At 34.8% G+C, this 26025-nt stretch overlaps 4 protein-coding genes across 4 annotated transcripts; 1 reads left to right on the forward strand and 3 right to left on the reverse strand.

The window, feature by feature from the left end:
- Positions 1 to 11249: 11249 nt before the first annotated feature.
- FOBCDRAFT_148682 (uncharacterized protein) lies at positions 11250 to 11405 on the reverse strand (the record flags this gene model as incomplete). Its single annotated transcript, XM_059608293.1, has 1 exon — positions 11250 to 11405. A coding segment is annotated over one exon (156 nt), but the record flags the coding sequence as incomplete, so codon positions are not given.
- A 6355-nt stretch (positions 11406 to 17760) lies between these two features.
- Positions 17761 to 18282, forward strand: FOBCDRAFT_245597 (uncharacterized protein; the record flags this gene model as incomplete). The annotated part of the gene is made up of 2 exons (XM_059610707.1): positions 17761 to 17820; positions 17854 to 18282. 2 exons carry the CDS (start codon positions 17761 to 17763, stop codon positions 18280 to 18282), a joined length of 489 nt encoding a protein of 162 aa, XP_059468123.1.
- Positions 18283 to 18344: 62 nt separating this feature from the next.
- FOBCDRAFT_192743 (uncharacterized protein) lies at positions 18345 to 19954 on the reverse strand. Its single transcript, XM_054707708.2, has 4 exons — positions 19486 to 19954; positions 19227 to 19436; positions 18989 to 19175; positions 18345 to 18937 (listed from the first exon to the last, which is right to left on the reverse strand). The coding sequence occupies exons 1-4, from the start codon at positions 19698 to 19700 to the stop codon at positions 18449 to 18451; spliced, it is 1101 nt and encodes a 366-aa protein (XP_054563683.1). The 5' UTR covers positions 19701 to 19954; the 3' UTR covers positions 18345 to 18448.
- Positions 19955 to 24831: 4877 nt separating this feature from the next.
- FOBCDRAFT_171223 (uncharacterized protein) lies at positions 24832 to 25693 on the reverse strand (the record flags this gene model as incomplete). Its single annotated transcript, XM_054707709.2, has 1 exon — positions 24832 to 25693. The coding sequence occupies one exon, from the start codon at positions 25691 to 25693 to the stop codon at positions 24866 to 24868; it is 828 nt and encodes a 275-aa protein (XP_054563684.1). The 3' UTR covers positions 24832 to 24865.
- Positions 25694 to 26025: the final 332 nt, after the last annotated feature.

The following is a 26025-nucleotide window of genomic DNA, read 5'->3' on the forward strand; positions in this document are numbered from 1 at the left end:
AGGAAGTAAATATCCTCCTTAGTATAAATTAACTATAAAAGAAAAACCCTTATATTAACTAAAGGACTAGCTAAGTTACCTTTTCTAGTAATACTAATAATAATAATAAAATAATTATAATAAATAATAAGAGATCTTAAACCTTAATTAAAAAGGATAATAAGGGAAAGTATAAAATAAAGAATTTACTACCTCTAATAGGAGTATAATATAAATATATAAAAGGCAAGAAATAATAGAACTACTAAATCTTAGGTCTCCTTAGAACCTAACTATATAACCTAAATAAGTAACTTAAGCTATAAAAAAAGATTAAGGAAAAAGAATAATAAGATAGGCTTAAGAACATTCTAGAGGAATATTATATCTATAAGAAACTATTTAAAGAAGAACTTAAAATAAGGATATTATAGTATAGCTACTAAGACTATAAAATATAACTTAAAATAAATAACTTATTATTCTAGAAGATTTATAACCTTAATAAAAAAGAACTTACTATCTTAAAGGAATACCTAGAAATAAAATTAGCAAAAAGAAATATTAGGATATTTATCTTATTAGTAGGATTCCTAGTAATATTTATTCCTAAGAAAAATAGGAAATTATAACTTATTATAAACTATAGGAAGTTAAATGCCCTTATAATTAAAGATAAGACCTTACTTCTGCTTATTATAGAACTTAAGGACTATCTATAAGGCAAATAAATTTTTACTACTTTAGACCTTAAGGGAGCTTATAACTTAATCTGCATTAAAGAAGGAGATAAATAGAAAATAGCATTTAAAACTAAGTTTAAACTCTTTAAATATTTAATAATACTATTTAGACTTATTAATATACCTATAATGTTTTAGTAGATAATTAATAATATACTTTAATAATACTTAGATATCTTTATAGTATACTACCTAGATAATATCCTAATCTTCTTAGATAATAAAGAAGAATATAAGGAATATATCTATAAGGTCTTAAAAGCCTTATAAAATACTAACCTATTAGTTAAACCAGAGAAAAGTCACTTTTATATAAAAGAAATAAACTTCTTAGAATATACTATTACCCTAGGCAAAATTAAAATAAAATAAAAGAAAATCTTAATAATAGCAGATTAGCTAAAACCTATTATAATTAAAAAAGTATAAAGCTTCTTAGGTTTTACTAACTATTATTAATAATTTATTAAGGATTTTAATAAGATTATAAACCCTCTTATAGAATTAACTAAGAAAGAATAAAAATTTATTTAGTTACCAGAAGCCTAGGATGTATTTAAATAGCTATAATAAGCTATCCTTAGCAAACCTATATTAGTTATATTTAACCTTAATAAGAAAATAAAACTAAAAACTAACTTATTAGACTTTGTACTAGGAAGATAAATAGGTTAATATAATAACTAAGGCAAGCTATATCCTATTATATTCTATTTATATAAGTTATATAAACCAGAACTTAATTACCTTATTTATAATAAAGAATTCCTAGTAATTATTAACTACTTTAAGGAATTTAAATACTACCTTATAGGAAGTATATATTAAATTAAAGTCTATACTAATTACTAAAATATTTTATACTTTGCTATAATATAAGAACTTAACTAATAATAACTATATTATATAGAATACTTATATAAATTCGACTTTATAATTATTTATAGAAAAGGCTTAAATAATAGAAAAGCAGATATAATTAGCAGATAACTAAATTATAATACTAATACACCTAAGACAAAGGAATAACTCCTAAAGAAGAACCTAAAAGGAGAATACTAGTTTATATAACTAATATAAACATTAAGATAGATATAAATAGCACTAATAAGAGAAATCCTAGAAGATAAAGTATATAACTTCCTTTGCAAATTCTACTTATACCTACTATATAGACACCAAGGAGTCACTAAGACCCTTAAATAACTATTATAATAAGGATATAAAGTCCAAAGAAAGGAAGTAGAAAAAATAATTAAGTAATATAACCTATATATAAGGATAAAAGCATAATAATATAAACTATATAGAGAACTATAACTATTAGAAGTAATAAAATAACTATAAAGCTTAATTATAATAGACTTTATAACTAAATTACTATTATTAAAAGAATCCTTAACTAAAATCTTTTATAATAGTATTATAGTTATTATAAATAGACTTATAAAATTTTTAATTTACTTACCTTATAGAGAGGCAATAAATATAAAAATAATAGCCTATATTTTCTATAACAGGGTAATAAGAGAAAAAGAACTACCAAGGAAAATCCTATTAGACAGAGGACCTACCTTTATATTAAAATTTTAGTAAGCACTTATATTACATTTAGGACTAAATTACTAACTCTTAATAGCATTTAGACCCTAAATAGATAGATAGATAAAACAGATAAATTAAGTATTAGAGTAATACTTATAATATTATATTAACTATAAATAGGATAACTAGGTTAAAAAGCTATTATATACCTAACTAGCCTATAATACTACTTATAATAAAAATACAAAGCTTATACTATTAGATATAAATTTCAGATTTATATTAAATACTTATTATAATATATAGGAGCCTAAATTAATTAACCTAGCTGCTATAATTAAAAGTAATAAGTTAAAAAACCTATATAAGGCAATAAAAATAGAACTTAAATATATTAGAAAGTAAATATAATAATACTATAACCCTAAGAGGTTAAAGAGACTAACCTTCTTAGAGGGGGATATAATTTACCTATCTACTAAAAATATTAAAATAGACTAACTAAGTTATAAGCTAGACTATAAATACCTTAGATTAGTTAAAATTAAATAAAAGAAAAAAAGGGATATCTATAAACTAGACTTACCTTTAATAATTTAATATTACCTAGTATATTATATCTTAATATTAGAATTAGCAGTAAATATAATATATATTAAAACTAGTACTAAATTATAATAAATTATAGGACTAGAAGTTTATAAGGCAGAAGCTATTAAAGATATAAATAAAATTAATAAATAAATTATATACCTAATTAAATAAAAAAACTACCTAGAAAATAAAAATATATAAAAACTATTAAAATACCTTACTAATACCTAACAACTCCTAAAGAACTTCTACTAATACTAAAAGTAAAAGAATAATTAATAAAAGCACCTAGGCCAAGAGAATCCCACTTAGACTACTTAGCAATAGCAGACTAATCTTAAAAAGTACTATCTGCTATAGTATTCTTTAATATACCCTGCTTATTCTACTCTGCCTTTTCTAACTTATCTATTAAGTTAAAACTATACTAAATTATATTTAGACCTTTTACTTCTACTTAATAATACTAGTATCTTAAATAAGTAATCTTTGCAAATTAAGTATTTATTATATTATAAATATAAGTAAACTCTACTTAAAGACTAATTAGTTTATCCTTAGTAGCTTCTTCCTCTTACTTAAGATAATATTTTTTATTAATAATCTTTTAAGCTAATATTATATTAGTAAAATCTATAAAAATAATTTTATATTAAATAAATATACTAGCTGCTATAGATAAATTATAATTATTATAGGATATCCTAGATTTAATATAAGGATTATAATAATTAGATTTTATAGGATTAAGAATATATAAATCCTTTATCTTCTAATAAATACAGTTAGAATAAGGCATAATAGGGTTCCTAAATGCTATAATAAGGATATAAAGAGATTTTTGGTTTTTAGTAGAGGTTTTCTTAGCCTTTACTATGTAGTTAGATATCTTAAGGGGATTATAGGATTAAGATTAAACTTACCAGGGGATAACTAATAGAAAATATAATAACTAGGCCTTAAAGATAAGGCCTAATAGAGGGGAGAGATTATATTATAACCTTAGTAGTCCTATTATATATACCTTATATTTTCTGCTAATTATTATATGCTTTACTAAACGGATTAGTACTAAGGCCCTATAATTATAGATAATCTATTACGATTAGTGCTAATTTAATGCGATTACTATTAATCCTATAATAACCTTACTAATTACTACTATTATTTATTAATATATAAACCATATTTATTAGCACTTCTATAGACTTAGCTTATTAGCTATTAATAAGACTTCTTTATATTAATAAGCCTAATATATATTACTTAATTATTAAAAGACGTAATAACTAACTTACTTAGTATTAATGCCTTATGCTATCTGCAAACATAAACCTAATATGGACTAGTTTCCCTGTTTAAAACTATATTTATTATATAAAGATTTAGTAACTTAAAAAAAGAGAATTAGCTATAAATTACCTAGCTAAATACTACTACTAGGCAGCTAAGTTAAATTAAGGCAAAGAGGCCTATATAGTATAAGTATACTTAGGACTTAAGTCTAAGATTAAAGATGCTATAATAAATATTAAACCTAAGCCCAAGGATTTAAATAAACTTACTAGTATTATTATAGAGATTAATAACTAGCAGTATAAATAACACAAAGAAAAACAAGCTAAGAAACACAGAGGATTATATAATCCCCAGTAAAACACTAAATAATAAAATACTAACCAAGGATGTAAAAGACATATTAATATATAACACAGAACAAAGCCTAGACCTATAGTCCTTAGGGCTATATAATAAGATAATAATAGAAGACCTTATAATATATCTAAAGTTAAATACTATAATTATAACTAATTTAGATATATTACTAATAGATATCTAAAACCTAAGAAACCTAGAAACCCTAATAGAGGTAAGTAAACACTAAGAGTAACTAATAAATAAGACCCTTAGATAGCTATTAAGACCTAGATATTAGGAATAATATAAAGTATATATAATATAGCATAATACACAGCCCTTAGAGGAAGTATTAGACCCAAGATAGGATAGTATTTATACCCTAATAGTATAGTTAGTCTTCCATAGGATAATTTCTTAACTAAAGAAGATGTAAAAGCAGGGAATACCCTATAGATTCCTATACCATATAAGGAAAAATCAAATACATATTACAGAGAAGCATAAAAAGACCTAGCCTATAGGGATAAAGAACAAAGAAGGTAGTAAGAAACTAGTAAGAAAAAAAGAAAAAAAGCTAAGAAAGATAAAATAAAAGAAATACCTATGAAGATATTAGGAATAATAAGAGAATAAAGACTCTTAAAATAAGAAACTAAGGAATACCTAGAAAGTCTATAGGGAAGAGGAGTTACCCCTAATAAGGGCAAGTAACCTAAAGCACTCTAATAAGTAGATAACATCCTAGTTAAAGTTACCTTATAAGATACTAAACAGGCCTTCTAAAAAGAATAAGAGGTAGGAGCAAAGACTTATACTTACTACTATTAATAATCCTATTATATAGGATATAAAGAAGGAGTAATATAAGAAACTATATAATACCTCTATAAATAAGATAAATGCCTAAAATAGAAATAGTAATAACCCTATAAATAACTATTTAATAAGATAGGTAATAAGATATAGACCTTACCTAAAGATAGGTATATCTAGGGAGCTAAAGAATATAGTAAGACTAATAAACTTATACCTCTAAATATATATATATTATATAAATAATACTATAAATCTACTCTATAAGGAACCTAAGTTTAATATTAAGGATAATATAAGGATATTTCCTATGCACTTAGAATATAAAGAATTATTATAACTCTTATATAAATATTATTAATATAAGAAATATAAATAAAATAAAAAAGATAATAATTACTTCCCTATAATAATTCCTAGTATTTTAAATAATAAGCTTTATTTAATAACTAAAATAAAGAGATACCTAGTATATCTATAGTATAAGAATCTTAAAGTAATAAAATTATAATTTTATATATTATATTACTATAAGATCTAAAAGAATAAAAACCTCTATAAAGAAATTAAGTAAATAATACTAAAAATTATAAAAATTAAAAAAGAACTTAAAGCCTTAACCTTAAAAGAATATATAAAATAAGAAAGTACCTTTAAATTTATTAACCTTGGCAAAGAATTTAATTAGGTTTTAATTAATAATACTAGTTTAAAAGATATAATATTAGATAATAAACTTAAAGCTATAAATAAACTTTTTAAGAAACCTTATAATACTAAAGGAAAGCCTATAAATAAATAAAAAAAAGTATAATAATAATAATATAAATATAAGTTAGAACTTATAAAAGAATAATAAGAACTAAGTAAAGTAAATTATATTAAAGGATATATAAATCTAGAAAAATATTACTAGTTATATCTTAAAAATATTAGAGTATTATATAATAGATAAATAATAGAATCTAAAAGATATAAAATATATTTAAAAATACTAAAAAAATAATATAAAGAATTAAAAATATACTTCTAATAATAATTATTTAATAATAAATTTATTAATAATTATACTAATAATAAAGAATATATAAATAGTAATTATAAATAGACTTATAAGGATACCTTAGGAAAAGAAATATACTTCTTATAATAGTAAAGCTATAAGAAAGCGCTAAATAAGGATAGATAAGACTTATACCTATAAGTGCTTTAAGAGCTATATAAGATAATAGACCTAATTGCCTAATATTATAAGCTTAGATTAAGAGAAGATAGCTAAATATATAAATTAATAATAAAGTAAAAAAGAATTTTATTAACCTAAGAATAATTATAAAGCTAGGATTATTATAGAGAAAGAAGTAATTATTATATTAACTTATAAATGCAGAAGGATAATACTTTAATTATAATAATAGTATTATAAATTAAGAGATTAATTACCTTAAGGTTTATATTAGAGGAAAGAATTAAGGAATAAACTTTAATATTATACCTTTAGGAGAGAATATAAATATTTTACTTAGTATAAACTAGCTTAAATAATAAAACCTATATATTAACTAGAGGATTAGCTAGGTTACCTTTCCTAGTAATCCTAATAATAATAGTAAAATAATTATAATAAGTAAGAAGAAATCTTAATTTATAATTAAAGGAAAAAGTATAAACTAATATAAAATAAAGATTTTATTACCTCTAAAAGGAGTATAATATAAGTATAAGAAAGGCTAAAAAAATAAAATAAAAATCCTAAGTATTCTCTAATAATAAAATCTAAGAAAAAATAAACTATTAATAATAAGCTAAGACTAATTAAAAAATATTTTAAAAGAATATTAAATATATAATAAACTATTTAGAGAAGAATTAAAAATAAAAGTCCTTAAATATAGTTAATAAGACTATAAAATTAATCTTATAGATAATAACTTACTATTTTAGAAGTTATATTTACTTAATAAAAAAGAGCTATAAGTATAAAAGGAATATAATAATAAGATACTAGTAAAAGGCTATATTAGGGAATTTAACTTACCTTTAGTATTATTTATATTCTTTATACTAAAGAAAAATAGAAAAAATAAACCTATTATTAATTACTAACTAGTTAATATAAAAACTATTAAAGACTAAACCCTACTTCTACTTATTATAGAGCTTAAGGATTAGTTATAAGGTAAAAAGATTTTTATTACTTTAGACCTAAAAGAAGTATATAATCTAATTTATATTAAGAAAGAAGATAAATAGAAAATAGTATTTAAAACTAGATTTAGGCTTTTTAAATATATAGTAATACTATTTAGTCTTATTAATATACCTATAATATTTTAGTAAATAATTAATAATATACTTTAATAATACCTTAATATCTTTATAGTCTATTACTTAGATAATATCTTAATCTTCTTAGATAATAAAGAAGAATATAAGGAATATATTTATAAGGTCTTAAAAATACTATAAGATACTAAGCTATTAGTTAAACCAGAGAAAAGTTACTTCTATATTATAAAGGTAAACTTCTTAGGATATATTATTATACCTAGAGAAATCTAAATAAAAAAGAAAAAAGTATTTATAGTAATAAAATAAAAGGTACCTAATAATATTAAACAAATATAAGCCTTCTTAGGTTTTACTAATTACTATAAATAGTTTATTAAAAACTTTAGTAAGATTATAAACCCCTTAATAAAACTTACTAAAAAGGATAAGCCCTTTGCCTAAAATAATAAGGCATAAGAAGCCTTTAATAGGCTTAAATAATTAATCCTTAGTAAACCTATATTAATAATATTTAATCTAGATAAAGAAATTAAGCTAGAAATAGATTTATTAGACTTTATACTAGGAGGATAAATTAGTTAATAAGATAATATAGGAAAATTATACCTTATTGCCTTTTATTTATATAAGTTATATAAAGCAGAACTTAACTATTTAATCTATATTAAGGAATTCTTAGTAATTATTAACTATTTTAAGGAGTTTAAATACTACTTAATAGGAAGTAGATATTAGGTTAAGGTTTATACTAACTATTAGAATATTTTATACTTTACTATAATATATAAACTTAACTAATAATAATTATACTATGCAGAGTACTTATATAAGTTTAATTTTATAATTATTTATTATAAGGGATCTAAAAATAAAAAAGTAAATATAATTAGCTAATAACTAGATTATAATACTAGCACTATAAAGGCTAAAAAATAAATACTAGAGAAGAATAATAAAGGAGAATATTAATTTACCTAATAAATATAAATATTAGAATAAATATAAGTAGTAAATATTAAGGAAATTCTAGGAGATCTATAGAAGTTTATCTAGGAATTCTATATATACCTACTGTATAAATACTAAGGAGTTACTAAGACCTTAAAATAGCTAATATAATAAGGATATTAAATTATATAAAAGGTAGTAAAAGAAGTTATTAGGAAATATAATATTTATATTAAAATAAAAGTATAATAATATAAACCTTATAGAGAACTATAACTAATTAAAGTTATAAAATAACTATAAAGTTTAATTATAATAGACTTTATAATTAAATTACTATTATTTAAAGACCCCTTAACTAGAATCTTCTATAATAGTATTATAGTTATTATAAATAGACTTATAAAATTCTTAATTTATTTACCCTATAAAGAGGCAATAAATATAAAAGTTATAGCTTATATCCTCTATAATAGGGTAGTAAGAGAATAAGAATTACTAAAAGAAATCCTATTAAATAGAGGACTAATATTTACCTTTAAATTTTAGTAGTTACTTATAGCACTTATAGGAGTTAAATACCAACTTATAATAGCTTTTAGACTGCAGGCAGATAGTTAGATAGAATAAATAAACTAAGTACTAAAATAATACCTTTAGTATTATATTAATTATAAATAGGATAACTAGGTTAAGAAACTATTAAATGCCTAATTAGCTTATAATATTGCCTATAATAAAAGTATAAAACTTATGCTATTTACTATAAATGCTAGATTTATATTAAATATATATTATAATGCTTAAGAACCTAAGAATATAAACCCTATAGCTATTATTATAAGTAATAAGCTAAAGGAAATATATAATAAACTTAAAATAAAGCTAGAATTTATTAGAAAAAGGATATAGAGATATTATAACCCTAAGAGGTTAAAGGGACTAACCTTTAAGAAAGGGGATATAATCTATTTATCTACTAAAAACATTAAAACAGACTAACTAAGTTATAAACTAGACTATAAGTACCTAAGACTAGTTAAGATTAAATAAAAGACAGGGAAAAATAAATATAAATTAGATTTACCTCTAAATATTAGATATTACCTAATCTATTATATCTTAATATTAAAATTAGCTGCTAATATAATATATATTAAAACTAATAATAAACTATAATAGATTATAAGACTAAAAGTCTATAAGGTAAAAGTAATTAAGGAAATAAGAAAGGTTAATAAAAAAATAAAGTACCTTATTAAATAAAAAAACTACTTAGAAAGTAAAAATATATAGGAACTATTTAAATACCTTATTAATACTTAATAACTCCTAAAGAATTTTTATTAGAATTAAATAAAGGCAAAGTATTAAGAAAATTATCCCCTAAACTAAAAGCAGATTAGTTAATATTATTTAGGATATAGTTAACCTAGAGGTCCTTAACTAATATATACTTATAAGCATCTAATATTAATAATAAGTTATCTTATTACTTTACCTCCTGTAAACCCTAATAAGTAGCTTTAAAATACTTCTCTCTTACTTTACTCTTAATTTTATAGATATATAATAAATAGCTAGCAGTAGCAGCCAGATAAGACTATAAGGCAGCTATTTCCTTATAAAGCCTAAGTAAATCCTTACTTACTTTATCCTTATTATTTTCTAACTTTTTTTCTTACTTTATTAAAGTTATAACTTAAGAAAGTTAGCACTCTAGGAAATAGATAATAAGGCTATAAAGAATAACTTATAAGAAGAAGTAACCTATATACTATTATAGGATTTTTTACTCTAGATATACTTATTATAATAACTAGAATCTGCAGATATTATGCACTGTATATTCCTATAAAAATAATAAGTATAAGGCATTTTGGCTTTATCTCTAAAATTATAGATAGAATTAGCTAGTATAGTAATCTTATACTCTTTATAAATTCGCTTAAGTTCTTTATTAACCTCGCGAGATTAATAAGATTTATAAGAATACTATTTAAAAATATAATTAGATATTATATAATATAATAGTAGAAGGGTTAAGTTAGAATTAACTAAAAGAAGGATTTTAGCAGCTAGGATAACAGGTCTTAAGGGCAAGACCTAATAAAGGGGGGAGATTATATTATAACCTTAGTAGTTATATTATATATACCCTATAAAAACCCTATATAAGGTATGAGCTATAAAAGATCTACCTAACTTATATTAACTAATTAATACTTTTATTATATTAAGATAATAGATATTAGAATACTATATGCTAGAAATATTATATACTAGGAATAATTTAACCTAATACTTATTATTCCTTATATAATTACTTTAGTATATAAAATATATTTATTAGCACTTTTATAGAACTTAGCTTACTAGCTATTAATAAAGTATCTTTATATTAATAAGCCTAATATATATTACTAATTATTAAGAGATATAATACTCTGTATTACTTAGTATTATGCCTTATATTATCTGCAAATATAAACCTAATATAGACTAGTTTACCTATTTAGAAACCTAACTATTATATCTGCTATATAACTTATAGGGGCCGCTATATAGGATATATTTTAGAATTATTCTTATATATATACTATAGTAATAGCCTTCTTATATATACCTCTTATAGACTTATAATCTATTATACTAATAGGTCTTATAGCTTATAATTTATTAGCAGTTATAATATTACTTAGGGTAGTTATAATATTTGAATGCCTTTATAGTACTGGATTCTCCTTTAGCCATAAAGAATCCTTTATTAATAAACTGCCTAGCTTTTAATTGTTTTTTAAGATATATAACTATTAAGCTATATGCCTTAGGGATATCTCTCTTACTAAGCTATACTATCTTTATAACCTTAGTGTTATTTTCTTAGCTAAGTATCTTAGTAATCTTAGTTTAAACTTTATTCCTCTTATTTAGCACTGCAATATAGCTAATATTATCTACTCTAATAGGGTATAGGTTATCTTATAGGATCCGGGCTCTTAGGGCCAGTTTTATCTCTGCTATATATTTTATAATCTTATGCTTACTCTTATCCCTATAGGTAATCCTAATATGGTAGGGATTCTTTAGGTCCTTAGTTATTACTTAGCATTACTATATAGGATTATCTAGTTTAGTATAGACTTTATTTTTTACTATTACTTAGATTATCCTAGCCGAGAGCCTAGCCTTATTTTCTTTTAGTCTAGAAATATTAATTATGCAATAAGGCATATCTATAGGGTTCAGAGAAGCAGCTAAGGTCCTTAAATTATTATAAGGTAAGAATAGTATTAGTCATATAATATTAGTATATAATTATTAAGGTCTATCTATTATATTTATAATAATAGTTTTAAGCTGCTTATAGATGCATTATAGCTCCTTAGTTATCTAATCCTTAATCTCTACTATCTGCTTACCTATCTTACATACTATCTCTTCCTGCTTTATAATAGCTTCCTTGAGTTCCTTAGTTATCTCTATTTATTCCCTTAGCGCTTCCTGCAGCCTCTTAGTCTCCCTGTGTAACTCTGCCAGGAGATCTAGCGCCTTCTGCAGCATTGCCCTTCCATCGCTGCTACTGCCACTGCCGCTACTCTTTCGGGTTTCGGTCAGTCAGTCGATCTGTTCTTCGGCTGGTACATTTCGCGTCGTCTACCGGGTAGTTTTTCGCGTTTCTTTGGCAGTGTCTTCCAATTATCGCGCCGTATCTCGGACCTTGCTCGTTAGCCCTTACCATTCGACTCGGTCTCTTTGGCGTCGAAAAGGGGGCGTCATCCTGCTCCACTACGATCTCGGCCCCTATTGGGTCCGCCATGACGGGCAGTCTCCACCACGAATTTTCTCCCAAACAACGATGATTCTTCTGATCCCTTCGCGTGTAGTTAAAAATGCAGTCCTCCCTTTGATACAGTCAACCCTGGGACTACGGCATAATCATCTGGGCGACTGCCTAGACCTGCGTGTAGCGAAATGCACGGGCCAACGCTGGCCATCCAATGCTCACCGATTGCCGCTCTCATTTTGGCTGCATCCCGATCGGCTTTCACCACCTCAAAAGTAATCATCCAAACTTCAAACCTATCGCAACGGCGTAGTCTGGCTTGGAATCACTTCATACTTGGTATATAATATCATCCAAATGTTATATTTCGATATATACTGTAATAGGGAACTTTACTATACTGGTGCAAATCATTTGGCCTCTAGATTATTTTTAAATTATAGTTAGCCAGGCAAAGTCGTTGCTGAATTATTGTTAGGATTCCCGTGATGCCATGTGCCGCGGCCACGACTTATATCGAGAAAGTAAATGGGGATGCCGTTGGATTGCCTAGAGGTGATAATGCATTAGTGGGCGGGACGTAATGTAGTTAAATCACATCATCATTGGATCTCCTAGAACGTGGACCTCGTTCAAATGAACGAAATTCGGGGTCACTAAACGACCGAGGAACACTACCTTCAGGCTTGTCTATAACTAGTATACAGTTGCACTCCCTGTGCCGAACAAGGAGCAGCAGCCTGTTGAGCATAACGAATTCTATCTTCAGCTTGATGCTATAAACCACCGGCTTATATGTTATTTAGATCTGGAAGTGGTCCAGATATTAAGTAAGAAGAAGGCTTATGTCGAGCAGTATAACCAAGATGTTGACTATTATGAGGTGTCTTATCGCCTTGCGCTCTATGGCCCTTCTAATTGCAAAGATAGGCTGGAGTCTGTGGGCTGCTTCCTAGATGTAAAGGCCTGAAATTATAGACTCTTGTATAGAGAATCTAGCAAGTTGTATCCGCTTATAGATCTCGAACGCGGGAAGAAACTAGTCGGAATTTTATATATTACTGCCAAGGAACAGAACTGTAACCAGAATGTAAAGGATATAAAAGTTCGTGACAATTATAACCAGGATCTAGCAGCTCTTTGCTCTATTTGCAATAATAAGATGTAGGCAGGAGTAGAGAATGACAGACTGGCCAGTCACTATAGCATACCATCCGATACATATTAAGACCGCCAGTGGGAAGTTAGGCCCTAAGCTATAGTAGCAAAACAATACCACTATTAAGTAAAGCATGATTCCTAACGTTACTATTAGCATGCTCTAGAAATAGAGGCCGTCGTGTTGCTTAAAGTGATCAAGAAGCGAGATAAGGATTTCGACGCAATTGTAGTATGCAACCGCAAAGAAGCCGGCGATGGTCATGTTGATCGCCAAAGACGCGGTGATAGGACCTGTTTCGCTGACCATCTTGGCTGCCGTAGGACTTTGGCAGGGCCATTCAGGCTGTTCATGATACGATAAGAAATATAAGAGAGAAATAAACAAGGAATACGAAAAAAGATAATAAATAAATAAATAAATAAACAAAATTGAAATTAAAAGAATTAAAAGAATTTTATGTTTATAAGACGAGGAAATCAACGCAGATATACACCCCTAGCTTTGGTATTATAAGAAAATAATAGTCTTATAAGGAGTTTACCTCGTTCTACTATTGCAGTATTTAAATTGTGCCTGCATATTAGAGTCGCCGAGATAGATTTATTCTAAGGTTCTTAACTAGCTAGATAACCTTGCTGTAGGCATAAATTTGTCTAAATGACGCTGAAGGGGTGTCATTGGTCGGCATTGCCGATTCTAACTAGCATCTAAGACAATCCAGGCAAGCCATTATCACCGGGCTAAGCCACAGGAGATTTTAGTCAACGCCATTCATTCTTGACTAAAAACAAGAGCAGACGGGTTTTTCCAGGTGAGCCCGCTTGACCGGGACTTAATCGGCATTTACTGGGGGCCACTGGGAACCCCTTTAAAGTTTCTCTAAAGCTTAAGAAGTTTATAAACAAACGTTTCCCTCATCAATGAGATAAATAAATAAGCCTCTTACCCTTGTATTCGCCTATTAAGCGAAGGGGCTTATGCAAGGTAAACCTATCCCTTTGAGCAGTATAGCCCTTCGGCTCACAACAGGGGCATAGGACCAATCAAAATGAATAAATCTAACGGTACTTCTCCTTACATACTAATTTGTATGATGGTAAAAGTCCTAGCAGTTTTGATTGTTATAAAGAGCTACCTTACAGACTTGGCAGCCGTACCAGGCCTGCCTACCTAAGCCTCCTCGATGCCGACTTAGCGCATTAGCTATTATCGGCTGTAAGAGAGTATTTTCAATCTTCCTTTTTAAAAAGGTCGGGGCTACCCCTGCCTGAAGCCTTGGCAAGCAAAGCAATCTGAGAATATCCCCCTATTGACATGATTGATATCTCTTTCTTGCGCCGCTTTCTCGGGCAAATTTGATGAATAGGGCGTCAGAAATGCACCTCTTCCAGCTCTTGAGGGTCTTGTAAGGCGACCACCGCGGCTGTAAGGTCTTAAGCTGCAAAATGAATCTGTTCGCAAGTGCTATATGAAGAAGGAAAGACCAAAGCAACGCCTGCCACGGGCCACGGTGAAATCGGTGCTTATAGCTCGTATAGGACCTTATCTGATCTCCTCGGTCTAATGATTCATTTTATCGTTGTAAGAAGCAGATATAGTCGGTATTGAAATAATCTTTATTGTGGCATCACCAAAGGTCTCCTGTATCGGCTTGGATTGTCCCCATTTGTCAGCAGGCTTCTTCCTTCTCTTTGGGGTGCGTTGGTCATCGGCACCGCTGTATACGGTGGAGAGAAATAACACGAGGCTGTTATCCTTCCAAGCGATTCGAGCGACCTAAGAAGGACGAATTAGTAAGGGAAATACATATAAATAAGTCCCTCGGGCGTACGAGGCCATTAATTGTAGGGATCGACTTTACTTCATTATACTTAAAGCCTGAGGCACCTGCCTTATCCTTCCCTTTTGCAAGCTTGAGCTCCTTGGTGATGCCACAGTTAGGGTAGGCTATGCCTATAGCCCCATGACCGGCTTCTTGAAGGGGACCGAAGAGATTAGGCGAGGAGAAGAGGTTATCCATAAAGACATGATATGTCTGCTTTGGCAGCATATTAACTAGGTGATTAACGACTCCTGCTGTATTGCTGAGGGCCACAATCTCCTTAGGCCTTCCCTTCCCCTTCTTCCTCTATTGCGGCTTGGCAGCCGGCTTCTTCTTTGGCAGCTCGACGATAACAGCGGTATATGGTGATGCCTTTACATGCCACAGCCACCGGATAAAGAGGCCATTTTGAGTGATAACCCAGACTCTAAACCCTAGGGGTGCGGGCTTATTCTTGACGAAAGTTGTATCCTTGCCTCTGCCTGTAAAAGGGACCATACACTCATCCACAGTAACATTATTCCCTGGTATATAGAGCTAGGCTAACAACTTCTATATCAGGTCAGACCACAGTTCAGCAGCTTGGAATGCCTTCGGAAGGTCCTCTTCGTTGCCTAAGTCAAGCAAAGTGTGGCCAAAAGTCCGTATATAGTGTGAGATTAACTGGAACCTCCATAGAGGCATGAACCTGATGGTTGAATGCAGGGGAGCCTGAACACCTAGGGAAGGTGGGCTCCAACGGCTCTTGATTGTATTCTCCTTATGGATTCCTAGGTAAATCAGCAACCCGAGCCATACATATACTTGTGCAGCCGAGAGCCCGTCCTATCGGTTGATCCGTGGCTGGTCGGAAATGGCCGAGCTATGACTATCAATAACGCCATTTTGCGTAAGATAAGAGACCTAGCTATCGCTGTAATAGACCCATGACTGTACGAGGGACAAAGATGTAAAAAGATGGAATAGCTCGAGTGGTGCTGGAGGCAGTATGTTGATGTGAAAATCACGATCTTCTAACTTAAAAGGCATGAAGTTGCAACCGGCTGCCTCTTCAGGCGGGTTAACTATTATTCCGGTAGAGCCTAGGCCTCTTTGCTGTGCATGTGTGTGAAAGCTATGATTATCGAAGTCATATTCCTTTGCTTGTATTTCATTGAGAGCCGGCGGGGAATTCATTGTTTCAATAGATATCAATTAGCATGAGTTTTTGGTGGTATTTTGTAGATATTGAATATCTCACGAACTTCCGGTACCCCGCACGTACTAACCTTGTGACTAAGTAAAGTGGGGCGAGCGACCTCCTCAAGGGCTGTACCGCTCAAAGGATAACTATTTTTGCCCGGGGAGAAGGCGGTTTCGGTTTAGACAAAAGATCGTCCTGAGCCTCACATCAGTGGAGCGATACCAGGAACCATGCCCATTTATAGCTTCCCATGGGTCCATTCCTTTTTGTTGGTGTTGTTTATATTGCGCAGTAGTGCTGAGTGGAACATATATATTTGTTTAACTTGATTGTTAATTATTGAGATCAGAGTTCTTCTCGGGGCTGTATCTCTAGATGATTTCATCTAAGGCTTTGAACTCTAAATCTAGGACTTTCAGACTAGCCGTCTGAATCCTGAAGGGAAAGGGGATTCCCGGATTTTCCAACACTGGGTTGAAATGGTACGGAGCTTACCCAGATATCGTGGAACGAGGCGAATGCCTCGTCTACAGAGCAGCGTTCTGGCCGCCTTGTATTTTTCTCCTGTGAGGGTTTTCCCCAAGCATGCACGGTTTTAGGCTGCAGCTACTGGCGATCTGAGAGAGCATAGGCTTCCTGCCTTAGAGTGTGGAAAGCTATTTGATCTATCCGTGTAAGATAATTCTTGGCTGGAGAGGGATCTGTTCCCGCTGACGGGATGCCCTCTTGGAAGCAATGCGCCTTTATGCCGATGATATGCTGGATGAACTAGATAGAGACGCTGCTGGACGGAAGCTCTGCTAAGATCAACTGTATTGATGTCCTGTAGGACGTGCTTCAGCGGAAACTACTGTAGGACTGGCTACGAGTAGGAGGTGCCTTTTTGGGGTATTGAGAACAGAAACAGCTCGAAAATATATACGACTCCCATCCAAGAGGCCTTGCAAATGATCTGAGTGAGACTCAGTATGGCAGCGATTGTATTTAGTTTAGCCTAGCACGTCCTATGCCCCAGCAGGTGACTTTTTAGGGTCGACGGCCCCCCGGACGAAAAATACACATACATACATACATACATACATACATACATACATACATACATGCATTCAATCAACGATAACTCAAAATGGATTGATGTTTATGTAATCCGTCTTCGATATTGATTGACGTTGAGTTGACGTTGATCGTCAATTCATTCAACATTTTGAAGTACGTTGAGTTGAGCACACCATTGCAGATGAGACACTTACCATGATAGGAACTTTCGCTTCGGCCGAGATTCGTCAGTTGCTTCAAGACCACGGCTTTCCTGTGACTTAAGTATTCGCTCTGTTCAAGACTCAGGGCATTTGGGCAGCCCTGCAAGTCGACCGGATGAAGCTAGCAGCACTGAACACTACCGCCAAAGAATTTTACATCAAGCTCGGAGATTTAGTATTCCGCAATAAGTGTGGCATGCAGATTCATCGTCTACTAGTGGTGGGCGAGGATATTAATCCCTTTGATGTGAACGACATGACGTGGGCATTTGCTACAAGATGTAGGCCGTCGATGGACGAGTTTCATTTCGAAGATGTCCCAGCCTATCCTCTCGTGCCATATATGTCGCACGGGCCTTGGGCGAAGCTCACCGGCGGAAAGGTCGTGGCCAACTGTCTATTGCCAGAGGAGTATGAAGGCAATCAAGGTTGGGTGGCATGTGATTTTGAGAACGGATATCCCGAAGAGGTTATAAACGGGGTCTTGAGTCGACAAGGGGAGTTTGGCTTATGAGTATGAAGACACTATCAAGGGTTTTATATTTAATTCTGAGTGATATTATGTCTGTTCTGTGATTTTATGTTTTCTTATAAACTGATGATAATTAGCTTCTATATAATCAGCATTTACATAAATATTAAATAACTTAAGAGATCGCGGATCGAGAAACAATTCATTCTTAAGATACTCCCTGCCCCCGCTCGATGTTCTCATAGCGGCTCCTCTTCGGTCGCCCTTCGCCGCGTGGAGAGGGCAGTTCAACCTCTACAGGACCAAAAATGACTCCCTTACCCGCAGCCCGATCTTGCTCGCCAGGTTCAGACTCAATCTTGACTTCAATTCGTCGATGAATACCATTCGGGGGTTCGGATACGTCTGATAGTCCTTCGAGTGAATCTTCTGACCGGGATGCGGCTTTCGACTTATGCGTCATTTGTATAGAAGCGTCAAACCCTTGGGCGTGCTCAAGATCGTCGTGAGTTTGGCCTTTGGGAGTGGCAGAGTATGACATGGAGGGATATAGTTCGTCGGTCATCTTCTTTCGGGCGAGTCGGGTAATCAGAGAAGCCATGGACATTTCGATGTTAAGTTTGACCAGGTAGACGACGGGATGGAACTGGATGAATACCGTCTGGTTGGGAAGCGACATAAGGCCGATCAGCAATATCTAATCGCAAATATTAGTAGCAGTTCCAGAAGAGGAATTATGTAGACATACATCCATACCCACCGACAGAATCATCAACTTTGCATTGAATGAGACCAGTGGTCGATACTTGGTAAGACGACTCTCTTTCACAAGCCTTTCCTGAACAATGCGAAGAAAGTACCAGTTAAGTCCAGCATCGATGATACAAATGAGAATCTTTGAGGCTCTATCCCAGTACATGTTTATAGTGACAAACCTAGCACATATCAGCATAAAGACAATGCAGCCTAACGTTTGTATGAATTACGTTTGGCTCACAGGGGGGTCCATGTGCGACGGGATGAAGATGCAGAACACAGCAATGTTGATACATGTTACGGCGAAAGCGGTACCCCATTTTAGTCTTTGGATCGTTTGTCGAGACTCGGCGATGATGCTGATTCTGTTGATGATGATTTGCATCAAAAGCTGGATCTCAAATACCCAGAAGAGTAAGATGAAGGAGAAAATCGGGATGCTAGTACCGTTAGACGAAGAGCACCCACGTTCCTCGAATTAGTACATACCCAGGCTTGATCACTCCATTGAGGAACAAATAGCCAAGTATTCCGAGTCCAACATTCGCCGCGATTTCTCCCCAGATCATGTAGATGTATGCACTTCGTAAAGGATTTCGGTTCCGCTTCGTTTGTTTGATGGCCTGCCAGACAGTCAAGAAGCCAAAGCCAAGTGAGAACCCCAAAGCCATTGAGGCAACCTTGTAGTCTGTAACAGAGCTCATGGTGAAACGAGTGTAAGGAATGACCAGCAGAAGCGAAATCTGGTGTCAGAAGACTCGCGTAGTAAACAAGAAAGGCCAGGGAATATGGCCTTGGAAGAGCCCAAATGTTGAGTCCACACTCCTAAGTCGTGGGGTTCCCCAGCCCTTCATATCTTTGACTAGTCTGACCCAAACTTGTGGAATTTGATGATTGAAAGGCCCCGCATCGTAGGGAGCCAGTCGATCTCAAGCCGCAGATCTCGGGCCGTGCGTGGGAACTTTACCAAAAATCTCACTCATATCCGAAAAGTATAATAATGGGACAAAAATGTTAATCGCTCTGCGGAGACTTATCTCCTGTTGTCTCCATGAGATTAACCCAAAGTGCTGAGGTAGTATTTACGCTAGTGACGGTAAAGATATGGATTCCCTGACCCGGAGCATTCGGTCCTTTGGTGATCTTGGTGATGTGACTTAGACGATTCGTCAACCAGGAAATATAAGCGTTTCCGTGACTCTCTTCTATTCTCCGTTAGAGGAGTAAAAGCTTTCAAATTCACACTGAAGATGTTTGTATTCATGACTACCAACAGGGTGTGACTCGTCAAGATCAAGTCAAGGATTATTGAGATGAACTCTATCGGTTATTAGACGGAAGAAGAGACCCTTAGTGGAGACTGTCTCCTGGCAACCGAGGCTCAGACAATAGCCCCAGATATTCTCTGTGTATTATTGGTTTGGAGTATGGGAAAATGCTGTTCCGCGCAGAAGACGGAGTGATTCCGAAGAATGATGTCACAGATCTACACGCACAGTCGTTTTAGAACGTCTCGGCCCCTGAGCCAGAAGAGGCGAAGTGGATCGCTCAGTGCTAGCAAATTCTTCTTCAGCCTCTAAGATGCCGTGCCTGATGTCACATTACAGATGCCAAGCATGGATTGCGTAGATTATGTATCAAAATTTTTGGCAATTACCTATGAATGACTCGAATCTCATCAATGTGCGCATTTCTGCTAATGCTTAAATATTCCCAATCGTTGGATTTGGTAGTTCTAGACTCGGGGTTGCATCCTCATGAGGTAAAGTCACGATCTCCAGATTTGTCATTAAACGGGGACCGCAACACGACAGCTATCACTACAGTCATTCATGATAGGTTTGGTTTCGAAAATGCAAGCCTATGCGTACCATGTTTCTTCTTCGTCAATTGAGTCGAGAGATTGATCAACATTGCATAAACAGTGAACCTCATGACTCAGATCGATGGCGGTGGACATGTTAGATTAGACTAGACTAAATTAGATTAGTTTTCGTCCTGAGGCTATACGCCACACAATCCCCTTGGAGGGGCAAATGTATGTATATGTGTTTTTCGTCCAGGGGCCATCGGCCCCGAAAAGTCCCCTACTGTGGCACAGGATGTTCTGAGCTAGGGGTCTCTATCTATGATCTAATTACACAATGTTTTTGGTATAGGAGAGGCTCAGTCGTTCCCGATATGAAATTAGACTTCCCCGTCAAGTGCATTTTCTGCAAGACACGATAACAGACCACACCATCCAGCATATCATCGACACAAACGGCGCATCGTATCGAGCCTGTTACCCGTCAGCAGGAGAACGAGGCGTCCCTGCCAAATAGCAGCCGCTCATCAAGTCTGATCTTCAGGAATGCGGTAGTTAGCTTATAAGTCTAGCAGCTCGAGGCTGCCTTCGAGTGGCCCCGGTCCGATAGAAATCGCAAAATGTGCCATCATAGTATCGAGTACTTACAAACTTTGACGAGACTGGCTTCATGATGAGTGTTATCTCAACAGGTTATTACAAGTGCAGAAAGGTGTTCAGGCACGAAAACGGCTGAACGTGGAAACCGTGAATGGGTTACGGTGGTACAACGCGTGTGTTCAGAGGGTTGGTGGCTGTCGCCGTTCATCGCTGGGGCGGGTAAGGAATCACCCTTGACGTAGTAACAAGATAGCCCTCTGTCACAAGACTGGGTTATCGCCACTGCCGATAACGGCTGGAAGGCGAACCAAATAGGCCTAGAAGTTGTAAAAATATTCCAACAAGCATACCAAGTCGCGAAGTATGAGTGATTACCGCCTCCTGATCCTAGATGGTCACGAACGTCACCACTCTGCGGGCTTTGAGTCTTAACTACTGCAAGGAGCATAAAATCGTTACACTCTTCATGCCGGCTCATTCATCTCAAATACTTTACCCTCTAATGTTGAGTGTTTCGTCCCGTTAAAGCAGGCGTATGATCAACAAATCGAGAAGAGAATAAGGACGGGTACAAGTCCCGTCAGCAAGGAGGACTTCTTTCCCGCGTTTTACGTAGCATTCCAAGACTCTATGACGGGGAAGAACGTTCGAAGAGGCTTCTTAGGCGCAGGTCTTGCGCTTCTGAGCTCCGAAAGTGTGATTTCCAAGCTTGGCGTAAAGCTAAGGACGTCGACACCAGTCCCAGGGGTCGGCAAGTTGCCGGTACCTTAGGTGTCTAAAACGCCAAACAATCTGATTGAGGTGATTTCACAATCGGACTTCATCAAAAGTCGAATATACAGACACCAGGGAAGTTCACAAACATCAATTTTGGGTGGTGTAGATCACCTTGCTAAAGGAACGCGGGGAACCATGCATCAGATCGTTCTGCTGAAGTCAGAGGTGCAGATCCTTCGTAAGGGGAATAAGACACTAGGTTGACGTCGACCTGTCAAAAAGAAACGTCTGGGGCAAGGAATAGTCTGGACTCTCAGTCATGGACAAGATATACAAGGCCAAAACGATGCGACGTGCAGCTACAAAAAGAAAGTCGCGGAAATGGGCATCGCAAATGGAAGGCAGAGACAAAACAACGACTATACGGCGTCTATGGTAGGACAAGAAATAACGCACGAAGTTGCCGAATAGAAGTAGCAGCATCTTAAGAATAATGCCATAGTTGATTTGAGCCGATTGATGGTGCTATGGTTGATTCTGCAGGGTAGGGAGCCGTAAGGGTGCGGCTCGGCGCAACGTTCACTTATCATGCGCGTTATCTGACGTTTAGCGGAAACAAATCAGACTTAAAAAACCCCTGAAAGCAGTCCTTGCGTGTTGCGCTGGCTTAGCTCTACCGGAGTTCAATGTTCAAGCTATGGAGGGTATGGCGCTCGTCACCACCTTTGCGCTTGGATCATTGTTAAGTACAGATGGGTTTTCCAAGTTGCCACCCAGACCAATAGCATGGAGGAATCAGTCCTTCGCGTGACTAGTAATTACGCCAGGTCTTCTAATTAATTAAAGTTGGGAATTAAGTGATAAAATGACAGGTCGATGTCTGGTCCTCGCTCTTCGACGCTTGGAGACAACCTAGGCCGAGCGGCCCAGCCCCTTGCTGACAAACCCAAGGGTGCTATCGAGGGCTGCCATTCTTTCTTGATCCCTGCGTTGAGTCTACTCATGTCGTTTGGTGACACGACATGAGGGGCTATAGCGCATACGGATTGTTAAAAAGTACAATTTTAGTTGATAAGACAATGATAAACAGCCTTTATCAGATGACATAAAACAGACTTAGAATTAAAAACACGTTTTAAAGGTAAAGAAAAAGAAAAAGAAAAGAAATTAGCCGTTATTCTCCAAATATCACGCAGAGTGGGATGATTATTTGGTCCACGGCAGGTAGCTAAAAATCGAGCCTCATTCTAGCCCAGAAGAAAGGGGTTCAGTTTTTCAGTTGGGGCTTCGGGCACGGACCCATCACATCTTCACCACCAAGCCCGGCCCCAGCACCGGCCCACCATAATGATACATTCCGCCACTTTAAGCAACGTTGGCCGGGACGGGTTTTAATAGCTCCACCTGGTCGTCGTGACTACATATCTTGGTGGGGAAAATATCCGCAGAGTTCTCCAGCCTCGTTCTAATTAAGGGTTATCCTCACTTCCCGACATGTGGCTGCGGATGGCGACCGACCTGGCAATGTTGCGGTTTCGTTTTATTATCCACGAGAGATGGGGTGATGCATAGAGAGTGAACGGCGAGGCCTTGCGGGGATTTGAAATGACCAGTTACGACACACGCCCGCCCTTTGGAAGTTCAAAATCAACATTGAAACGCTGAGAGATGGGAGCAACAAGGTCGCTGCAAAGGGCGAGTGCAGCATGCATCTTCCCCTATCCCTTCGTCAGTTAGCGAAGCCAAGGATCAACCGGCAAAAGCAAGCTCTGTGTCTCTGCCAAAAGCGACATGTCATATGCGAACGTGGTGATCAAACTTGCATACATGGCCTCCTCCACCTAATACCATGGTTTGGTTCTCATGGGGACTCTTATTTCGAAAGTGAGGAAGATATGGACAGAGAAGCCAACCTATCATAGAGTTCATCCTATTATGTTTATCCTTTTGTCAGGCGCTGCGGCTCTCTCAATTCACATACATATCAACAACTTCCTCACCGCTGTCTCTTGCCTGTACTATGAAAGTCTCTTTCATAAACACCGCGGGGAGGCGGAGGGTGATCTGAGACATTTCTGCGTTGCCTGTATCCGGCACCTACCACATGTTGATATATCATACAGGCTATTCGCTAGAGCCTTTAGCTCGGTCAGCCGCCTCTGGAAGATTGACCACCCATAAGGCTATGCATTTTACCCCGAGTTACAGCCCTAGCGGCATGTAATTGGGGAAGGAAAAAGATACTAGCTTTCTGTAGCTCCCTAGCCTGCCGCCACTAGTTGGTTAGACATTGCTTTGACATCCCTCGTCTCTCTACGACTGGGGTATCTCTGCGACATCTTCTGTAGTCCCGTGGTAATCCTGCATTACTTTTACTATCATTGTATGAGGGCACCTGCCTGCAAGAACAAGACCGCTGACTGCGGTTACTCTATCAACGCTTGCACGTATCGCTGGCACTCATGAGCGAGGTAGTTCCGCATTAGAACGCAGTTACATCCTGTGTGCTGTAGAATCTGTATTTTGAACTCGTATACCTGGAGCGATAAACCGGCTACGCAAGTGAAAAGCTCGTGGTGGACACGCTCTAGTTCTTGCGTGCGAGACTTGAGTCTAGATATATCTTCTCTCTACTTTAAACGGAACTTTTAGGCTGTGATTTGATTTCGCCCTTGGGTTCATTATCTTCTCAATTCTTACATCGTCTTACTCCCATTGTCATCCTTGCTCGAGCCGCATCCGATCTTACAGCCGTCGATGTGAGGCCTCTCGCTGTGACTTCTCTTCTAATGCTTGTATGTATCGACCGGACTCATGAATGAGGTAGTTCTGCATGAGGGTGCAGTTACATCCCGACTGTTGTAGAAGTTGCATCTTAAGCTCATACACCTCGAATGTCAGATCGGCCACGCAGGTAGAAAGATCACGGTTGATTCGCTCTAGGTCCTGCTTGCTAGACTCAAGTCCCCGCTGTTCTTCCCTCTGGTTGGAACGACACTTATTGGCTGCAATTCTGTTTCGTTCCCGGATTCTTTTCATGCGATCGTTGCCCTGTTGAGCTGGATGAGTGCCGTAGCTGCTGGTATGGCTCGTGCGGCGAACAGGTGAATATTTTCCCTTCGTCGTTGCCTGTGGATCGATATCTGGATCACCCAGCGGAGCTGGCCCAGTGGGTTTGCGACACTTCAGATTGCCAGAGTAGCAATTTGTCGTTCGATTTGGTGTCTTTCGTGTCGAGGGTGAGTACCAATACCCCTGGCCAGGTGATTCCTTAGAAATTTCATGTTCAGGAACTGGAAATAGGGGTATATCCTCTACGACAGGATTAAGGCCGTTCCCCGGGTTCATGTGATTCATCTCATGGCTGATATAATACCAATGGTCTGTGAAATCAGTGTTGTAGCCATGTAATGAGCTATCGACCAGAGGACCAGTCTGGGTATAAATGCTGTTTGCCGTGCTTCTCTTGTTTTCTGATGATCCAAACGGGACTGGCTGGATTGATGGCCACCATTGCTTCCACAGAAGTGATTCGGGAGTGTAGGATGTCTCGAAGGTTAAGTCGTCTCCCATGTCACTCGGCTCACCGAGAGCTCTATCGTCCGAGAGGCAAAAAAAAAAAAAAAGGGTTCGTAGGGTATATCTCTGTACGAGAAGTTTATCAGATGGCCAAAGTAGCAGGAGAAGAGCCGAAGGGAGCTCTAAACATCTAGAAGCGCCTTGATACCCTTCGGGCTATCGTTTTGTGCTGCTGATGGTGATTCTAAGTAGGCGAAGAACTGTACACTGGAAACTCGGAATGACAGGGGATAAAGACGCTACTGTGCTGATGCTCATAGGTCGCGGAGAACGAAGAGACCTGCAATATATTAATGGAAATCGAATAAGGCGAGGTCTTTCAATTG

The sequence above is a fragment of the Fusarium oxysporum genome, chromosome XI (genome assembly GCF_013085055.1).
Source record: "Fusarium oxysporum Fo47 chromosome XI, complete sequence".
Classification (NCBI taxonomy): domain Eukaryota; kingdom Fungi; phylum Ascomycota; class Sordariomycetes; order Hypocreales; family Nectriaceae; genus Fusarium; species Fusarium oxysporum.

What these genes read in the sequence shown, in the direction of transcription:
- FOBCDRAFT_192743 (XM_054707708.2), bottom strand. Translation starts at nt 19,700, where the DNA reads ATGAGCTCTGTTACAGACTACAAGGTTGCCTCAATGGCTTTGGGGTTC. An exon ending in GACCCCCCTGTGAGCCAAAC is followed by an intron (nt 19,176 to 19,226) that starts GTAATTCATACA and finishes GATATGTGCTAG; the next exon opens with GTTTGTCACTATAAACATGT. An exon ending in TTCTGTCGGTGGGTATGGAT is followed by an intron (nt 18,938 to 18,988) that starts GTATGTCTACAT and finishes ATTTGCGATTAG; the next exon opens with ATATTGCTGATCGGCCTTAT.